General features: G+C 33.8%; 1 protein-coding gene across 1 annotated transcript in view; it reads left to right on the top strand.

The window, feature by feature from the left end:
• The first annotated feature begins 276 nt into the window (after window positions 1-276).
• Window positions 277-20,857, top strand: part of LOC109085988 (solute carrier organic anion transporter family member 1C1-like) — a 35,227-nt gene continuing 14,646 nt past the window's right edge. The window contains exons 1-5 of the mRNA XM_042721625.1: window positions 277-813; window positions 3,925-4,076; window positions 14,846-14,987; window positions 18,563-18,695; window positions 20,191-20,309. Of these exons, the coding sequence (XP_042577559.1) occupies window positions 3,939-4,076; window positions 14,846-14,987; window positions 18,563-18,695; window positions 20,191-20,309 (532 nt within the window). The 5' untranslated portion in view covers window positions 277-813; window positions 3,925-3,938. The remainder of the gene's footprint in view (window positions 814-3,924; window positions 4,077-14,845; window positions 14,988-18,562; window positions 18,696-20,190; window positions 20,310-20,857) is intronic.

Below are 20,857 nucleotides of genomic sequence, written 5' to 3'. Positions count from 1 at the left end.
TGTTGTGATAAAATAATAATTGGATAGGTTAATAATTATAATAATACATAATAAATAAAATAATCAATAATAATTTTATGAATCTTTAATGATCAACCCTCATATCTTAATGGTAAGTATGTTTTGGGGCTTTTTAAAGAGCCCTGTTGGCTCTCAAGGGTTAATTACACGGTTTGTGTTTTTCAGCATGACTTTAATGTAAATCATGACCGAGTGCGTTTATATGAAACTTTCATCCACAAGCATAACGTGAGGCTAAACAGATCATTAGAAGTCATGTCATGCATTTTATGAATTCGCAATGATCTAATGGTCGGTAAAGAATCATGTTTATCAAATATATTCGTGTATGATAAAGTGTCACCGGTTTATAAAACCAGTGATGAAACGGTCAGCGCGCGTGATGTGATCATCCAGAGCCTCTGTGCGCGCTCATCACGTGCTTCAGCTCAGTGCATCCAGTCCAGCCGCTCCGAGCAGAAGAAACTGTCTCACCTCACAGGAAAGGCTCGTGAAAAACCTACAAGATTGACGTCAAAAAGATTAAACTATTCGGACGCGTCGAGCTGAACGCGAAGGAATCGGATGTGAGTGAGTGGAACTGTTTGGAAACACCTCCAGGACCAAGTGCCTTTCCTCGTCTCCGGCAGCCCGTGGGAAGTTTCTTTCCATGTGAAAACCCTCTGACACATATGATCTGCTCCGTACGCACTCATTCTGGACCACCGGGGACACTTACATATCCATAGATTGTGTAACAACCACGAGAAGACGAGACCGGATCGCGCATTCGTATATGAACTGTGAGATCTGGTGAGTAAAACGCAGCTGTTCTTCTGTATACCAAGACAGACACGAGACATTTGACCCAATTCATCTCTTGCTTACAAATTATGGATATGCATTGCGCACTAGACATGACATGGTTTAAAATGGGTCTGGCGGTGCGCAAAGCTGCGTGCGTCTGTGTTAGAAGAGGAGAAAACCAACATCTGCTCGTTAAAAGTAGGTCTGCGTGTGGACTGCCGTGTGTTTGTGCTGTTTACTAGATTACTTTGAACGATTGAGAGTTATTGTGCATCATAATTACCGCGCCATTGACATATTAATTATATTAACTACCATTTTATAGCGTGCTTTTATTATTCATGCTCATGTGGGTTCAGGAGACTAATGCGTTTTTTATTGCTTACATTCAGTCTGCGCAATCGATTTTATACATTCAACAGTCTGTGAGATGTTTTTTTTTTTGTCCTCTGGTCACTCGTTGGATTCATATCAGCTGCTGGTTAATTAGACGCACTTGCGCACTGGTTGTCATGACCACTCATCCACATCAATTCACCAGACTACAGACTGTTTACCTTCTTCATGCGTCTGATGTATATGTGAGCTCCTAGTTTCGAGATGAATGCGATGCATTAATTCTAAAAAGTTGTGCAGTGTGCTGCAGTGGTTAAAGATCTGGCTGGTACACTATAAAAATATGGCTTTGAAACAGCTGCACTTTGAAATTGTTATTAAGTTTTACAAATAATTACCAAAAAAGGTAACGCATTGAATTAAGCATGAAATTCTGAAGACTGAAATACACTGTAAAAATGACTTTTAAAGATTATTAGAGTATGTTTTACGAGAAAATATTATTTTAGTTTTTATGCCTCATAATGTAATGATTGATTCAGTGTTACTTGCGGTTTCTTTGTGATCGTTTGTTAAATGTAGCAATTTATGAGTGAAAATCATTTCTATACAAAATAATTTCTTGTAAAATGTACTCCAGTGACCTTAAGTTTTATATACAACTTTAAAAATATATACATTTTTACAGTATAACTGAAAGGTTTTGTGTTCAAAACCAATATGTTTACAGATTATTTTTATTATTTAATGCAGAATTTTACCCTTTTTTAAATTTTAAATGATCAACACTCATTTCAATGGTAAGTCTGTTTTAAGTCTATTAAAAGTCTCTCTCAGACCATAAATAAAGGGTTAAGTATATAGTTTGTGTTTTTCATCATGACTTTAATTTAAATCTTGTGCTAAACTTAAACTTAAATTCATAAACTTTATGAAAGGCTACACAGATCATTAGATGTCATAAAAGATTCAAACACACATTTTATTAATTCCCAATAATCGTTAACAATCATTTAATGTTTTATACTTAGAAACTTAAGTGACCTTGAGTTTTATTTGCAACTTCAAATAATAATTTTTACAGGGGAAAAAAAGGTTAATATTAAATTCTGTATAAATATTATAATTTCTGCATTCTGTGTATGTGTATATATGTATGTATGCAGTTTTGTGATGTAAATGATCACATATTAGACTGAGTAAAAGCTTAGTGCTTCTCACTTACAAATATGAATGAACTGTGGTGTAATGATGTTGTTGAGTGCATTTCATTAGAAACACATTAAACTGTGCCATTTAGACATGATATTACAGACCTAATTTAAGTTTAAAACAGCCAATAATGTTTAAAATCAGTCAAACCGATAATTTGTATGTTTCTACGAAGAGCTGATTCATGAAGCATTGTGTCCTTGTGTAAGACACATAACCTCAGGTTACTCTACAGGGACTGTCCCTGTCATAATAAGTGTAGTGACTCAGAAAAGAAGAAAAAGCATCAGCTAAATGACTAAGGTAATCATCTCAGGTTGTGAAGAAAGCTGCAATATTTTTTAAGTTGCATGCTTTATATGTCCCATGATTTATGAATTCAAAGCTGCCTCTGAGATTTATAGTTAGTTGATGTTTCATTTACCGCACTGGCTGCACTCAAGGACTCATCAAGTTCAATCAGAATATACAATCAGAGCTTGAATAGCTAAATTACCAGCCCATAAGGTTCAAGAGATCTTGGAGACTCTTATAGAAGTTGCTTATATGAGCTTCTTGCATTTGTGAGTAATAAAGGACCCGACGTTGTAAAATTTTTTTTTTTTTTTTAACCAAATAACACAAGTTGCAACTTTAAGTTATGGTTGTAGTTGATAGTTTGGTCATAACTTTGTCAAAAGAACTTGAAGTTTAATTCAACCTGTGTGACATTCACTTGCTTGCTTTGTAACCAATAAATCTTTTGAACATTACTTTTTGGTTGTAGTTGATAGTTTAACTGTATATATATATTATATATCTATATATATATAGATATATATATATATATAAATATTATATATATATATATTATAAAAGTATCTCAGTGATACTGAAGTAACAGTTATATGAGAGATATATTCATCTCCCCAACAGTATTTAAGAGTTAGTGTTGTTAGGGAACAAGTTTGTTCATTTTTAATTCTATACCTAATAAAATAATGACTAACAAAGAAGTATTTGCAGGAGCTAAATCCCATAGAAACTATGGTGCATGTGTTGCACAAGTTCATTGGTTTTATTTGGCATTGGTCGTTGAGATTAAAATTCCCGAAGCGACGTATAAGGTACATACGCACTGAGCCTGTGCTATTAGATTAGACGAGCATAGAGCATGCCTTTGTTTACATGCTTGCAAAGAAAAGTTTACACAGTACTCCACTAGACTTCATTGTATCAATTATTCTAAATGCAGCAGCACTGCAACATTTTCCCATGATTTCATCAATTCAAACATGCATTTTGCTTTGAAACTCGTACCAGGATGTTATAGGAGAAAATGCTCTCCGCAGAAAGTTGCACATTTCTCCTGGGAGCTGATCTTTCCGCTGCTATTCTTAGAATTGTCACTTCAATCAGTCTATAAGAAGTGAACGAGAATTGCATTGCAAGAACACAATTCAGAACTTCTGTTTCACACCATGTGTCAAATTCTATTTAAACCTGTAACAAGGACAACATAGTCTTGCTAAAAGCAGTTTATGGCAGTAGAAATGGATCACACACATATGAAAACTGTTTCTCTTTCAGGAGTGCATGCATAAATGCCAAGAAACTGCATTAGAGAGACATCACCCAAAGAAAACGAGATCTTTTTGTGGAAAATGGACCCACCGAATAAGGAGAGAAGGTCACCGGAGAATGGCCCCAGCTCGGCTCGGCCCTGTTGCTCAAGCCTCAAGGTAAATCTATTGACTTAAACACCTAAAGGAGCTTTATTCTCAATTGTCACATCGTGATGATTGCTGAAGCAGAAGTGCTGGTATATCTGAGAGTGCGCGGGTCCGTTGCTTTCCGCGTATCAGGCTTTGAAAGGCCTCTGGCGCTGTGACGTCATTGAGTCCAAACAAGATTTAGCTTCAGTTTGTGGTGGAATCTTCTTTTGAAGAGCTGAGCACTGAGAACAGAGGGGGTTTTGAGCCAGCGCTCCTGATGAGATGATTATGGCTAACGATGTAAATAATGAGAGAGTCATGCTCCGCAGTTCCTTTGTCATGAACACATGAGCGCGGCCACAGAAGATCCATTCAGCTCAGTGTATAAGACATCCAGTCATGTGCACCAGTAGATGTATTGTAAAGTTATAATGTAAAGGTTTACTCGAGCTCAATTTTAAAACATACAGTACTAATCACACAGATAATCATGCAGATTTTTCACAATTGTGGCAAACAAGTGAATAGGTCATGGAGGTATTTAGTGATCATATATCACTTAATAAGCATTACCGGCACTTTGAGAGTCAAAAAACACATACAGGCAACACAAGATTAAACCCTGAGGCTCCTGATGATATATTGAAGCCTTATGAAGCGAAACGATCACTCTGTGCAAGAAACTGAACATTATTTACAGCATTATTACCTGTAATCCAGAGCCTCAGGCAAACGGTTCGGGGTGATGTACGGTTCATGAATGAATGATTCTTTTGATCCGGTTCTTTTTGGTGAACTAGTTAAACCAGTTCACCAGATCTGACTGAAGTGTCTGAAACAGTTCACGGCTCGAGCAGCACAGATCTACAAGTTGTTCAATCAAAACTCACTTTCAGACGCCTGACAGTCACTCCGATTGGAAAGGAGCTGAATCAGTTCATTGAAATGAGCTGTACGATAGAACCAGTTCAGAGAAAAGAATCAGACTTCCTCGTTTACCCGCGGCCCGGGATTACAGGTAATAATGTTGTAAATAATGTTAAGTTTCTTGCACAGACCAATCCATGTTTCATGTAGACGTACCTCTCCTTCTTTGTAGTCAACATCAATTCAAAATCGACCTTGTTTACTTTATTAATTTACATTTAATTTACACATTTGTACCTTATTTAGTGCATATTAGTACCTTTATTAATTGAATCAATCATTGGCTAAAGTGCAAATATTAGTACCTTTTGAAAAATACCAGATTTTCTACTATTTTTATGTAGAGAAAAATCATGTATATATTAATATATATATATAATATATATATGATATGTATGTGGTATGTGTGTGTGTGTGTGTGTGTGTGTGTGTGTGTGTGTGTGTGTGTGTGTGTGTCTGTGTGTGCAGTTATTCCCTATAGACTTACCTCTCTTTCTTGTAGTCAACATGATTTCAAAATCAGCCTTGTTGACTTTAATAATACACATTCCTTGTTGTGAATAATTCATGTTATGCACGCTATTCCACTGGGGAAAAAACTTGGTCTTTGTTATATATATCATTAAAATATAATCACTTTCTCTGCCTCTGAAACAGCTTTGTTTTTTTGTTTTTATTTACTATAATGGATGTATTTTTTTTTTCTCATTAAATATCCAGTTGAATCAAAAGATGTCTTTAGCCACTCCATGTAATGGTTTAGAAAACACTTTAAGTAGTTGAGCCTTTAATTTAAAACACCACTAAACCATAATTTGCTGTTTGCTAATGCTAGTTGATAGCAGGTGGAAGTACACTGTTGTTTTCATTGCATACAATCATGCACGACCACTATTTTAGTGGTGTTTTTGTTTTAAGTGCAATGATTTTATTATGATGACATGTTTGTTATACGGATAATTGCATATACAAACAGTATTCTGCACCCAAAAATACAGCTTTTGCATCAAACTATAGCAAAGAGATATGATGAGCGATGACAAAAATCCAAGAGTGCATTCTGAAAGTTGCTCTCTAGGCCATCGAGGGGTTAAATGCCTTTTTAAAGAGCATAACAGCAATAGCAGAAGATGTTATCAGCTGACTCGTTAGGAGTATCGAACCTCCGACCCTCTGGGTTTTAACGTGTGAATGACTAGCATTCAGAAAGAGCTCTTGTTGAGTTCTCAGATGAGCTATGACAGACTCTGAAAGGCTCAGTACTTAATTAGTGACATAAATAGTTTTTCTACACATTAAGATCAGCCACATGCAGATGAGATCCGAATTTAGGGCCTGTTTTTGCTTGGGATTAAATTTGCATGAGACAACAGTGTAAAAGCTGCTTAGAGTCAGATTATTTTGCACCGCTAACGAGAGGAGTGAGCACAATGAAAAGGCCGTTTTTAAGAAAAGAGACCACACCGAGGTGCGGTAAATTACGTCTTAGATGTGTCCTGAGCATAATCCTCCAATAAACCTTTACGGAGGCCTGTTCTGGTTTCCAAATTCTTTGCTTTAGCTCGAGGTCTGATCTTAGAAATGATCTGCATGCTTCAGGAGCACAGTCTAATCTGATGAATGAAGGTATTGTGATTGCACTCATAGAGACTCTAATGGTAAAGCCGATTAGTGTTTCCAGTGGTGTTACAGCTCTACAAGTTTTCTCCCAGTAACACAAAAATAAGACATTTTGTCACATCCAGCTAAAAAAAAAAAAAAAAACACACCTTTGACCACATTCAAAGATCTGGGGATCAGTTTGTTTAGTTACAGTTCATTTATGATCCTTACCAACACCAAATATTTATGAATTATGGTATTGCTTGGTATAAAGAAATGGTTTAAGAATTTTTATCTGATTATCTGAAGTCGCTACAGCCATGGGAAAAAATAAATAAAAATAGGAAATACCAGGGAATTAAAAAAATTGTGATATCCAGACATCGAAAATTCATTAAAACTATTAAAAATAAACGTGTCATTGCCTTTTGCCCCTCTAAAACATTTCAGTGGCTTGAAATTGCTGTATGTTAAATGTTTGTGAAGAATACAATTTTAGTGCAGTTGATACACTATTTTTTTTATTATATTTTTGTTAAAGTTTTAGTAATTGTGCTGTTTTTGTAATTTTCATTATTATTAATTCTTTTTAAATATGTCTATAGTGTTGATTGCTTCTTTAGTTGTAGTTATTTTCGTACTTAAGTTAAAACTAAATGAAAATGAGAAATACTTCCTTGATAGCTGGCTCAAATGTATTTGTTTTTGTGTTTGTTTATTTCAGTTGTTTTATAGTTTTATTTAGTATAATAACACAGCATTTTTTATTTTTTGTTTTCCTTAAAAAAAAATATTATTAGTTGAGTAATGTTTTTTTCAATGTGTTTAGATAGTTTTTACATTTTGGTTTATTTAGTTTAGCTGTTTTAGTGCTTAAATTTAAAATAAACAAAAATAAGAAATGTTGACGAGTGTTTGTTTTAAAAATATATGTATTTTATATTTCAGTTAATATTTACGGTAAGGTTTTAGTGGAAGACAATAACCCTATTTTTTTATTTTTATATAATTTTTTGTTTTAATTTAAATTTTTGTTAAAGTTTTAGTAATTTGATTGTCTTGTAATTTTTAATTATTATTTTTTCTTCTTATTATTATTATTTAATGGCAATATAATTTATTATTAATTTCCGTTTTTTATTTTTTTTATATATAATTGTTTATACTAAATGAATATGAAATGTTGCCTTGCCAACTAGCTGAATAAAATACGTTTTTTGTCTCATCATTTTTTTTTTTTAATATAATTATTTTTTTATTTAGTTGATTTTGAGACGAAAATTATAATATTTGTTTTTAGTGGAGATTTTTGTTGTTTTTGTTGCTGGTGAAGTTTTTGTTGAGTTTGTTACTGAAGACTAGGCCTATGTATTTTGTTGTTACTTTTTTCCTGATTGTTTTGCGATCGCATCATTTGCTATGTTCAGGTATTAATTGAGACGATGCTCATCAAAGTTTTAGTGTAAAAAGGAGTTTCAAACAGTCCTCCTCTCTGCAGCACCGCAGTGCTGACACACACCTGATAAACACAGCTCAGTTGAGCAGCACTAGAGAGATTGAAATGACAGAGACGTAAGAAGTGAAAGTGCAGAAAAGCTGAGTCTATTTCGTGCATAACTTGAACAAACTACAACAGGTAAAGCTGTCAGCTGTGTGGATATTGGCAGTATCGTTAACAATTCTCGTTTATAATCAATAATATGGCTTCTTCTTAAGATCTTAGGTCTATGCTGTGTTCTGTTAATGCATGAACTTCATTATTTGAAGTGCATTGCCATCCAGTAATCTCAAAAAGCTTTGTTACTTTTTAATAAACAAAGTATCAGCTTTAAAATTATTCAAAATTCATAATGAAATACAAACAGTAAATACAGTTTTTGACGATCTTTAATGCGGCAGGTGCAACCGCTTTAGCGCCTCAGTTCAAGCAGCAAGTAATCCATTTACTCTTTCTCTTCATTACTAGAGTACATAATTAACATCAAAAGGTAGGTTATTTTATAAGAGAGCCTACAGTACAACTGAAATGTCTCGTGTAAAAGCTCATTCAGTGTTTCAAACTGCGGAAAGCTTGTAAACATTGCAAAGTAATATGCATTGACATCAGAATAACCACTCGGTGTCCATAAGCTCATCAGTCAGTTAGAAAAATAACTATAAAGAGGAGCATTTTGCTATATTTATGTGCTATTGCATTTTAATATTCTTACTTAACCAGTTGTCTACATGATTCAACTCGTCCTTTAAAATTGCATATTACTTAAGAAAAACAGACTGAAAGTGTGAAAGACATACACTCTTAAAAATAAAGGTGCTTAAAAGGTTCTTCACAGAACCATTTTTGATTCCACAGAGAAACATTCAGTCAAAGGCTCTTTAAAAAAGCATCTCTTTCTCAACTTTTTATAATCTGAAGAACCTTCTTTCGCCACAAAGAACTTTTGTGAAACGTAAAGTTTGTTCAGATGTTAAAGGTTCTTTATGGAACCATTTAGACAAAAAAGGTTCCTCTATGGCATCGTGAAGCACCTTTATTTTTAAGATATACAACAACATTTACAGGATGCATTGAAGAGGAGCCCAAACTACACTCAGTGGCCAAATGATGTTTACGGTCCATGATACTGGTACAGATAATGAACACTTCTTTGAAACTCTATATTTCAAGTTGGAAAAGACATTTAGTTACAAGACGAGATGGATTAAAATGCCGATAAAGTCAAGAAATGATGAGACATACACACGACAGTATGACTGAAATGTTAAAATAAAAAAAAATAAAAAAATATATATATATATATATAAATGTATGTATATATATATATATATATATATATATTATATATATATATTTATATATATATATATATATATATATAATAAAAATAAATAAAACACGTTTATTCTGTTGGCACCTAAAGAAATAATTTGGCACCTAAGCTTTTTCTTATAGGAGCCAATGGCTCCTTACTCGATTTTTTTGTTTGGAGGCCTGTATTTTTTTTTTTTTATATCAGTTGATGTTTATTTTATTGGTAATGTTTACCATGATATGTATAAAATATATAAATGGCAATATGATACATAAATGAATGTAAAAATTAATATCCAGTAATGACATTAGACTGGAAAAATGACAATAGTCAAAAAGTGAGGGAATGCTAAATTACAAATTTCTTCTATAAAATGTTTACATTTACATTTATTCATTTAGCAGACGCTTTTATCCAAAGCGACTTACATTTGAGGAATACACAAAAGCGATTCATCTCCAAGAGGCAAACAGACACAGGAAGTGCTTGCAAGTTTCAAGCATTGTTCAAATAAATACAAGCTAGACAGAGAAAGATGAAAGAAAAGAGAATATATATATATATATATCATTTTTTTTGTGGATGAAGTCAGATAGTGACGAAAGAGGTGAGTTTTCAAGATGATTCCACCAGCCAGGAACGGTGAACGAAAATGTTCTGGAAAGTGATTTTGAGCCTCTCTGTGAAGGTACCATGAGGCGTCGCTCGCTAGCGGATCTCAGACTTCTAGAGGGGATGTAGATTTGTAAGAGTGAGTGGAAGTAGGCGGGTGCTGAGCCTGTGGCTGTTCTATATGCAAGCATCAGTGTCTTGAAGTTGATGTGAGCCGCAACCGGTATCCAGTGCAACGAGGTAAAGTGTAGTGTAACATGGTCTGTTTTGGGCTCATTGAAGACCAGTCATGCTGCTGCATTCTGAATCATTTGCAAAGGACTGTGTATGATGGAAGTCCAGCCAGAAGAGCATTGCAGAAGTCCAGCCTAGAAATGACAAGGGCCTGGGCAAGAAGTTGTGCAGCATGCTCTGTTAGAAAGGGTCTGATCTTTCTGATGTTGTGCAATGCAAACCTGCAAGATCTAGCTGTTTTTGCAATGTGGTCTTTGAAGGTCAGCTGGTTAAATGTTGCACAACGATTTCTAACGCAAGTTGATGGGGTAAGTGTAGAAGAACATTGCTGGATGGAGAAATCATACTGACAAGAAGCTCAGTCTTTGCCAGGTTGAGCTGTAGGTGATGTTCTTTCATCCATGCAGAGATGTCCGCCAGGCAGCCTGAGATCCGTGCAGCTACCTTTGGATCATCTGGTTGAAATGAGAGATAGAGCTGTGTGTCATCAGCATAGCAATGGTAGGAGAAACCACATGCCTCTATGATGTTGCACAGTCGTCAGTGTACAAAGGTGTTCAGTTCTGTGCTGTCCCAGTGCTATGAAGCATAAACTCCAGACGTCAGTGCATGACGGCTGCTCTGGCACATGCTTGGGAAATCCATAAGCGCGTGAAGGGACCCATGTGCTCCTGAGTGAGGAAATCTCTGGACTGTTGTAAAAGCTGAAAATTAGCCCAGAGGCCACGGCGAGCACGTGTTGATTTTGGCTGGCGGTCAGATTACTGCGCCCACGTGTAATGTGATCTAAGCTGTGCTCCGAGGAGATGAGGGACATGCCACTGCATTGACACTAAATTAATGGCGATTTGAAGTCCGTGACAGATGCTCGTGCATGTGCATGGATTCTAGCGTTTGAAACTTTTGGTTGAGGGGTCTGCTCACACTCGCCATCTACATACTCGTCAAAAGTTTGGAAACATTATGATTTTTAAATGTTTTTAATGAAATCTCTTCTGCTGACCAAGAATGCATTTATGTGATCCAAAATACAGTCAAATTGTGAAATATTATTACAATTTAAAATAACTATTTTCTATTTGAATATGTTAAAATGTAATTTATTCTTGTGATGAATTTTATTTTATGATTAATTAATTCTTTATTGTGTGTTGATTTTTAGTTATCATTTAATTCTAATATACTGATTTACTGCTCAAGAAACATTTCTGATTATCAGTGTTGAAAATAGTTGTGCTCCTTCATATTGTGCAGAAAGCTTTTTTTATTCAGGATTCTTAGATGAATAGAAAGATACAGAATTTATTTGAAATAGAATATTTCTTACATTATTAACATTTGATCAATTTAATGCATATTTGCTGAATATAAGCATTAATTTCTATTAAAACACACACATCCCAAACATTTGAATGGAAGTATATCATGGTTTCTGCATAAATATGAATATGAACTCTATTTTTGAAAATAGAATAGAATAGAATAGAATAGAATAGAATAGAATAAAAGTGTTTCCTGAGCAGCAAATCATCATATTAGAATGATTCCTGAAGGATCATGTGTTACTGAAGACTGGAGTAATGATGCTGAAAATTCAGCTTTGATCACTGGAATAAATTACATTTTACAATAGGCTATATTCACATAAAAAAAACAGTTATTTTAAATTGTTTTTACTGTATTCTTGAGCTCACTAATGCAGCCTTGGTGAGCAGAGAACAAATTTTAAAATTATAATGTTTCCAAACTTCTGTCAAGTACAGTACATTCTGTGCTGCTTGTTTGCATCTGTCAGTGGACAGGTGATTGTCACCGTTCACCTTTCAGCTGTGTTTCTATTCTGAGCATCCCGTCATGGGAGAACATGTGTGGCGTGCCTGAAACGTCCAGTTTACTTTACACACTCTTTCTCACATGCCCTCTCTTTGTTTTATCCTTCTTTAAGACATTAGTTCTTTATCCGGCGTAGAACATGTGCCAAATCAGTTGTGCGGATCACTCCGCTGTGTGGAATAAGCCGAAAGAGAGAGAGAGGAGACATTAGTTCTTTAGATCCTGCTTTCTTCACTCAGCGTAAGAAACCTCCCAAATCCCAGCATGCTCTGCGCTATCCCCTAAAGTAAGCATAAATCTTTCAGAAATGTGAGTGCTCGAGTCCCAGTCGAAGAACACAATCCATTATGACACAGGGTTGCGTGACCCAGAACAAAGTTGCGATAACTTGGTTAGGTGAAGGACGCAGACTGTAAACACTTCAGCGTTTGTGAGAAGAACAGCGTCGGCTAACTGATTGATCGATTTTAGATGTTAGAAAATACATCTTTGTCAAATGATTACTTTGGACTGAAATGAATCAAACATGACAGTTCACTGAAGCTGTGATTGTCTGGGTTGATATTTTTGCTTTGAGTATCTACGAGTTATGGAAAAAGGTTTTTTTTTTTTTTTTTTTGGGGGGGGGGTTTTTTTTTTTTTATCTTACCAACCCTTTTTTAAGTCTGTTTATGCACAGGCTGCATTTATTTGATCCAAAATACAGTAAAAAAAAAATTGAAAATCTTTTACAATTTAAAATAACTGTTTCATATGTGAATATATTTTAAAATGTTATTTATTCCTGTGATCAAAGCTGAATTTTCAGTATCATCACTCCAGTCTTCAGTGTCACGTCATCCTTTAGCAATAATTCTAATGTGCTGATTTGCATATTATATTATATTATATTATATTATATTATATTATATTATATTATATTATATTATATTATATTATATTATATTATATTATCAGTGTTGAAAACAGTTGTACCACTCCATATTTCTGCAGAAACCATGACATTCAAATGTTTGTGTGTGTGTTTTTTTTTTTTTTTTTTGTTTGTGTGTGTGTGTGTGTGTGTGTGTGTGTGTGTGTGTGTGTGTGTGTGTGTGTGTGTGTGTGTGTGTGTGTGTACAGTTGAAGACAAAATTATTAGCCCCCCTATGATATTTCAGTCCTTTTTCAGATATTTCCCAAGTGATGTTTAAAAGAGCAAGGGGAATTTTAACACAGTATTTCTTATTTTATTTTCATCTGGAGAAAGCATTATTTATTTAAATCTGCCTGGAATAAAATAATTATTAAATAAATTAATTAATTAATTGCTAAGCTCAGTATTATTAGCCCTCTTAAGAAATGATCTGTTTGATTGGCTATGGAACAAACCACTATTATTCATTAACTTGCCTAACTAACCTAGCATACCTAATTAACCTAAGTAAGATTGAAGATACCTTTAAGTACCTTCAAGTACCTTCTGTGTGGAAGAAAGGGCCAAAATCACACCTGAGCAATGCATGCGACTAGTTTCTCCAGACAGGAGGCGTCTGGAAGCTGTCATTACCAACATAGGCTTTTGTATGAAGTATTAAATACATTTCAGGAAGCGTGTTCAATAGTTTTTCCCCGTTCTTCCATTTTATTACACAGAACTTAATTTCTGAACTTATTTGTATTGTTTTCTTTGTATTGTTTTTGTTTTTATTTGTGTTTTTATTGTGTTGTTGTGGAAATTTGGTGTAAATTTCATGTTTAGAGATATTTTTGATGTGTATTTTGTTGGAGAGTTGGTTACTTGTTTTATATTCTGTATATGTTTGTGTGTATATATATATATATAGATAGATATATATAGATATATATAGATATATATATATATATATAGCATCCCTGAACTTTTAATGACCATTACAATAGTATCATTAGAATATTAAATATATAAAATTATCATTAGAATATTAATACATTTTATTTATAATTTTAATACTAATTTATATATTTTTTAATATAAATATACATAATTTAATCTACTATAAAAAAGTGTTTTTTAATATTATAGTGATTTATAAAAGGACTTTAATGTTGTCATAAAAAGATTGTTTTAATCAAGTTTTACTCCGATGAGCTTCAAAAAGTGATTCAGCTTTTTTTTCCATCTTTGTGCATGGAAAATTCAAGTGTGGGTTGAAAGACGACTGTATAGCTAACGATTTGATCATCAAAGGCTTCTCGTCTCGTCTCTTCTCCTCTGGCCTCATCTTTTTTTCCCCCTCTTCTTTTTGCTTCTTCACCCTTCTCTTCTCCACCTTTCTGTTGATTATTCATTTGGATGCAGGGAGTGTGCATATGTGCGGGAAACCCCACAAGAGTGAAGATGCACCACTGTGCCGAGGCGAAACCTTGATTTGATTTTGGCCCAGAAACCCCAGCAACAGACGATAAAAGTGTCTGCGTTTCATCATCAAAAGCAGCGACTCATTTTTCCCCTTGTTTTTCTCATATGGAGGCTTAAGTCAGTATGGCTGAATGCAGTAGCATCACTCAAGAGCGTGACATAAGCTCCCCTAATCCGCTTTTTGTCCCAACTACCCATAATGCAGTGCAGTTTGAGAAATGCATCCCCCCTTCATCTCTCCATCTCTTCTCCGTTTCTCTTTTCCCCTACGATTTTAAATGCATATTAATGAAGAGTTGCTTCCATGTCCAAAAATAGGTTAATGAGGGAGAGTGTGAGTTGTGCGTGCAGCATCTGCTGAATATATCATCTTTCTTTCTTTTCTGTGTCTCATTATGTTTGTTGTTGGTTTGTTTTTTGTTTGCTTAGTTAGGGAATTATTTGTGAGGTATATGTATGGAACAATAACTCAGCTGGAAAGACGCTTCGACATCCCCAGTTACTTAATAGGTGTCATTGATGGCAGCTTTGAAATAGGTAAGAACCGTATCTTCATGCGTCAGCAGACCTTGCGCTGTGTTTCGATCCCGTCATCTCCGCCAAGCAGTTGCCAAGGCTCTCGTCTAGCCTTTCAAGGCATCCGCAAAATAATTCTGAGACATACCATGTGTGCTGCAATTTACGCCTGTCATCGTCTGCAGTGCAGTCATCCCACAGATCGGACAGTTACGCAACTGCAAAAGCGTTAAACAAGTCACAACTGCAGCGTAAAGCGCTCATCTTCACAAATGCAAATTGCATTTTTAAGTTTACACATGCATAAGTCATTACATTGCAATAAAAGGCTTTACTTTGATATACAGCATGGTCCCAAAGAAAATATGGTATTACCAGGGTACTTGTTTGCATCACAGTCGTAATCTTTGATTCTGTGATAAAAAGAAAGCTCAAAAGAACAGCATTTATTTGAAATAGATCTTTATAAATGACAAATGTCTGTACTGTCACTTTTGATTAATTTAATCAATCTGATCAATATACTAATCTATTTAATGCATTCTTAATTAATAAAATTAGAATTATTTAGAAAATAAATATAAATATAATATTTGCAATACAAATACAATGTAAATAGTAATTTACATTGTATTTAGGAAATATATATTTAGAAATATTTAGGAAATATTTTATATAATATATATATACTATATATATATATATATATATAGAATATATATATATATTATCTATATTATATATATATATATATTATATTATAATATATAATATTTAGAATATATATATATATATATATATATATATATATATATATAATATATATATATATTTATATAATATATATATTTAGAATATATAATATTTTCAAAATAAACAAAATATAAATATTAATTATTCAATGCATTTTTCTGAATATAATGACTAATATTAATATAATAAATGTAAATATAATAGTTACAAAAATAAAATATAAATATTGATTGATTAGATGCATTCTTGCTGAACAAAATTACAAATATATATAAAATACATATATTTATAAAATAAATAAATTATAAATCGTAATCTATTCAATGCTTTCTTGCTGATAAAATTACAAATATTTAGAAAATAAATCTAAAATTTACTAAATAAATAAAATATAAAGATTAATCCATTTAATGCATTTTCACTGAATAAAATTACAAATATTTATCTAAATATAAATAGAATATTTACTAAATAAAATTTTAATATTAATCTATTATTTAATCATATTATATAATTAATTTTTATTACATATTACTATTAACATATTATATTAGTATTAACTATTAAAGATTATTAAAGAAAATTAAAGATTATCCCAAAATCTTAATCACTTAATGTTTTGACTTTTCAGGTGTGCAGGGATGCCAGGATTAAAATAAAAATCTATATTTTTATGTTGTAAGGGATGCGTCAAAGCAGCCATAAAAAGATTGTTTTAATCAAAGTTTTATTCCAACAAGCTTCAAAAGTGACTCAGCTCTTTATTCATCTTTGTGCATGTAAAATCATAATCTAGAGTAGTGAAAGCGAGCCTAAACCCTGCTCACACTGTTGCAGATGCCGCTCACGTGGCCCTAGCAACCAGTGTTTCCATAGAAGCGGGAAACAGCGTGAAGCCTCGCAGAGATCATGTGTCAGAGTTAGCATCACTGTCTCACTGCCTTGCGTCCCCATTATTAACAAGTGCTAGAAACAGGCCAAACAAAGGCTGCTGTGTGTTTTGTAAATGTTTGGGTGAGTTGTTTCTTTTTGGTTAGACTGACCTCCTCTTAAACTGAGCCATGGTCTAAATGTCTGAGAATTCCTGTTCCCATTAAAGCCGTGAAATGTCCTGAACGCCACGCTGTGTACAGAACTGTGCAATAATCGTCCTCACAAAGACCTCCGTTCATGGAGCCGTGAAGCTCAGAAACCAAATAAATCTGCCAATAAATGTTCCTCACAGACAAAGAGGTCAATCATGTAGAAATCATTTGGGAATGAGAGTTTGTGGAGCGGATACGTGCGTTCACGGGTCATCATAATGGGGGTTTTTATTGCCTGATAATATGCACTCCAGTACCAAAAAATACGCAATCAGAATTGCTTTGTATTTTACACTTGTTCACCTATTATAGGAAAATTTGCTGAGAATTCACTTATAGATGGGTTTGTTTCTTCATCAGATTTGGAGAAATGTAGCATTCTATCACTTGCTGACCAATGGATGCTCTGCAGTGAATGGGTGCCGTCAGAATGAGAGTCCAAACATCTGATAAAAACATCACAATAATTCACACCACTCCAGAACATCAGTTAACATCTTGTGAAGCCAAAACCTGCATGTTTGGAAGAAACAAATCCAGCATTAAGATGTTTTTAACTTCAAACCCTTGTTTCTGGCCAAGTCCATAATCCATAATAACGCTTCCTCCAGTGTAAAAAGTGCATATCCTGTTGTCTCTCACATCAAAATCTAGCCACATGTTTGTTTAGAGCTGTTATGGACTGTTTTGGCTTGTGAACAGAGCTTGATCTGTGCAGATTTCTCTCCTGATTCAGACAAGACCACTTTTTCCACTGGAGAAAGCAATGTTATGATGGAAGCATTTGACTTTAAAAATGCCTTAATGACGGTTTTGTTTCTTACAAACACGCAGCTTTTGGTTTCACAAGACATTGATTGATGCACTGGAGTGGTGTGGATTATTGTGATGTTTTTATCAGCTGTTTGGACTCTCATTCTGACGGCACCCATTCACTGCAGAGCATTCGCTGATGAACAAGGCATCAATCTGTTCTGTTTAGAGGATCCACTGATGAACAAGTGATGGAATGTCATATTCCTCCAAATTTTTAGCAAATTGTAATTTTGGGGTAAACGTTTCCTTTAATATCCCCTAACATATTTGGAAAAAGAAAATGTACACAACCCATTAGTGGATTATTAAACTTTAGGACTGATCACATCTTCTGTTCAGAGATTATCTCAAAATGACCAAATAATCAATACATCATTCGTAGATTAAAGCTAAAAATTATATTTTGTACAATAACATAAATATGTGAAGATTGTGGTCTATATACTGATCTTCTAATCTTCCTCATATGCTTGCATTAAAGTAATAGTTCATTCAAAAATGAACATTTTGTCATCATTCACACACCATCATATTATTCCAATCCTGTGTTAGTTTCTTTCTTCTCTTAAACACAAAAGAAGATATTTTGAAGAATGTTGGTGACCAAACAGCTGACGGTAGCCATTGACTACCATAGTTTTTTTTTTTCTATACTATAAAGCCAATGGCTACCGTCAACTGTTTGGTTACCAACATTCTTGAAAATATCTTCTTTTGTGTTCCATGAAACTCATACAGGTTTGGAACAACGTAAGACAGATGATGACAGAATTTTAATTCTGGGGAACTGTCTCTTTAAGGATAGTTGCTTACTTAAGTTCACACTTTTTTATTTGGATTTTTCGGAGAAATCATTTAATTAATAAAGCCTGTTCAGCTCAGTTGCAATTTCCATATCATTAAATGTTTATCCAAACTGTTTTTCCCATTCTCTGCTTCTAGGTAACTTGTTGGTGATCGCCTTCGTAAGTTACTTTGGTGCCAAACTTCACCGTCCGAAGATCATCGCCATCGGCTGCCTGTTGATGTCACTTGGGACTTTTCTAATTGCTTTGCCGCATTTTATAATCGGACGGTAAGCCAAAGTTTCATCCGTAAGTGAAAATGTGTGTGATGTCAGCAGGGTGAGCTGTTTTAAAGGGTCACATGGATCTAGTTTAATCTCATTAAAGCCCACGAATGCCTTCGAGTCGTGTTTAGTGTGTGTTTGCTGTGAGACGCTGTGTGCCGTTTCTTTATCAGATGTGTTTCTTGGCATCGTAAAGCTGCTGCATCAAGGAAACATTTTCAGTTGATATACAGAACAAACAGAATTTTGCATGACCTCGCTCTGCTCATTCAAATTTGACTTCATCCTTGTACATCGACATGCAGTCTCAACCTTGAAAGTGTGCCAGGTTTTTAGTTTTACACGCTGCTCTTCGAAGGCACTGCAGCTCGGATGTATTTAAAGAGACTCGAGTGCAGTTTCCGTGATGGATTGACATGCTGTATTTTATATGTTAATGTTTCGTATGGCCATGTTTTTGAAGTACATTATTTATAGAAATGATGCATTCTATATTGCGTCCTGTTTTTACGACAGCAGCATGTTCACAATGTGAACTGCTCAATCTGAGCGTCATTTATTTTCAGTTCACCTGTGGATTTGTTTCACAGTGTCTGATGTAGATTGTGATATACAGCTGATCCATCTTAGACAAATTAGTTTGACTGGATTATTTTTTTCTTGTCATGTTTTTGTCAACATTTTACAGATTTATAGATATATTTACTGTATACATTTATACAGATTTTTTATTATAACGCTTTTTATTATTTAATTATCATTATGAGGAATCTTTTCCTTCATTATTGTTAACAAAATAAAATTATATATATATATATATATATATATATATATATATATTATTGTATATACATACACATATTTTACACCCACAGGGATCACTAGAGATCAGCCACACACACACACACACACATATTGTTGAAAAAAAATGATTGCTATTTTTATTATAAACTATTTTATAATTATCATTATCATGCACCTTTCACATCTTTATTATTGCTGACATATATATATATATATATATATATATATATATATATATATATAAACTTTTTTTATATATATATATATATATATATATATAAATGTGTGTGTGTGTGTGTGTGTGTGTGTGTGTGTGTGTGTGTGTGTGTGTAAAATTAACTATTTTTATTTAATTATCATTACAATGTTTTTTCTGTCCTTGACAATATAAAAAATTAATATTTGTATTATCAGCTATTTTGTAATTATCATTACAACGCACCTTTTCCGTCTTCATTATTGACAAAATAAAATATATTTTTTTATTGATAACTTTTAATAATATATTAATAAAATATTATTATTATTATTATTATTATGCTTTTTCATTATCTTTTTCATAATCATTATTGTTAACAAATATAAACTGTAATCTGATCTAAATATGTATGTTGTATCAGTCTGTATCCCTTTTGTTGTGTCATGTGACATGGTTTCTGATTTCTGCTGCTGCCAACTTTTGATGTTTTATATGCAGCTACAAGTTTGAAACATCGATTCGATCGTCAGTGAACTCGAGCAGTAACCTCTCTCCATGTCCAGTGGGTTCTGGCGTTCTGGCCACGGCTCCCAGCACTACTGCAGGACCCAGCTCAGGTACAGAACCAATTACGGCTTGGTAGATTGGAGTCTTGCTGGTTAAACTAGTTATAAAACCTGAGGGGGACTAACATACGCTGGTGCCATGTAGGGCTTCATATGGTTTAGTATAGTCTTGCTTGTTTATGTTATGCTAAAGCATCATATTTGCTGAATGAAATCCAATACTTGTTTCTTACTAATTTTGGAGTGCTGGTTCCAAAAATACTGCCTGTTTTGCTTGAGCATGACACACTTTCTTACAAAATCTGTGCATTTTGTTGTATTTTTGCTTTTACAACCATTTTTGTGGTGAAGAAGTCTTGTGTTATCCAGTAATTACCAGGAATTTTAATTACCATCTTAGCCAGGTTACAACTATTTGTTCAGTTCTCAGCTGATTTTTATATGTAGGACATTATTTGATGTCTAATCCTGATTTCAAGGTTAGAATTAGTGACGGGAGAAAGTGCAAACATGACCCTGATGTTTTCTGCTATCCGTGGGTGATTTACTACAGATACTGACAGAAAAAGCAGACTTTGTGAAAAAAGCTTATTTTGTAA

This window comes from Cyprinus carpio, chromosome B4 (genome assembly GCF_018340385.1).
Source record: "Cyprinus carpio isolate SPL01 chromosome B4, ASM1834038v1, whole genome shotgun sequence".
NCBI classification, from domain to species: Eukaryota; Metazoa; Chordata; class Actinopteri; order Cypriniformes; family Cyprinidae; genus Cyprinus; species Cyprinus carpio.
The sequence above is the reverse complement of the archived record's forward strand: the minus strand, read 5'-3'. Positions and strand labels throughout refer to the sequence as shown.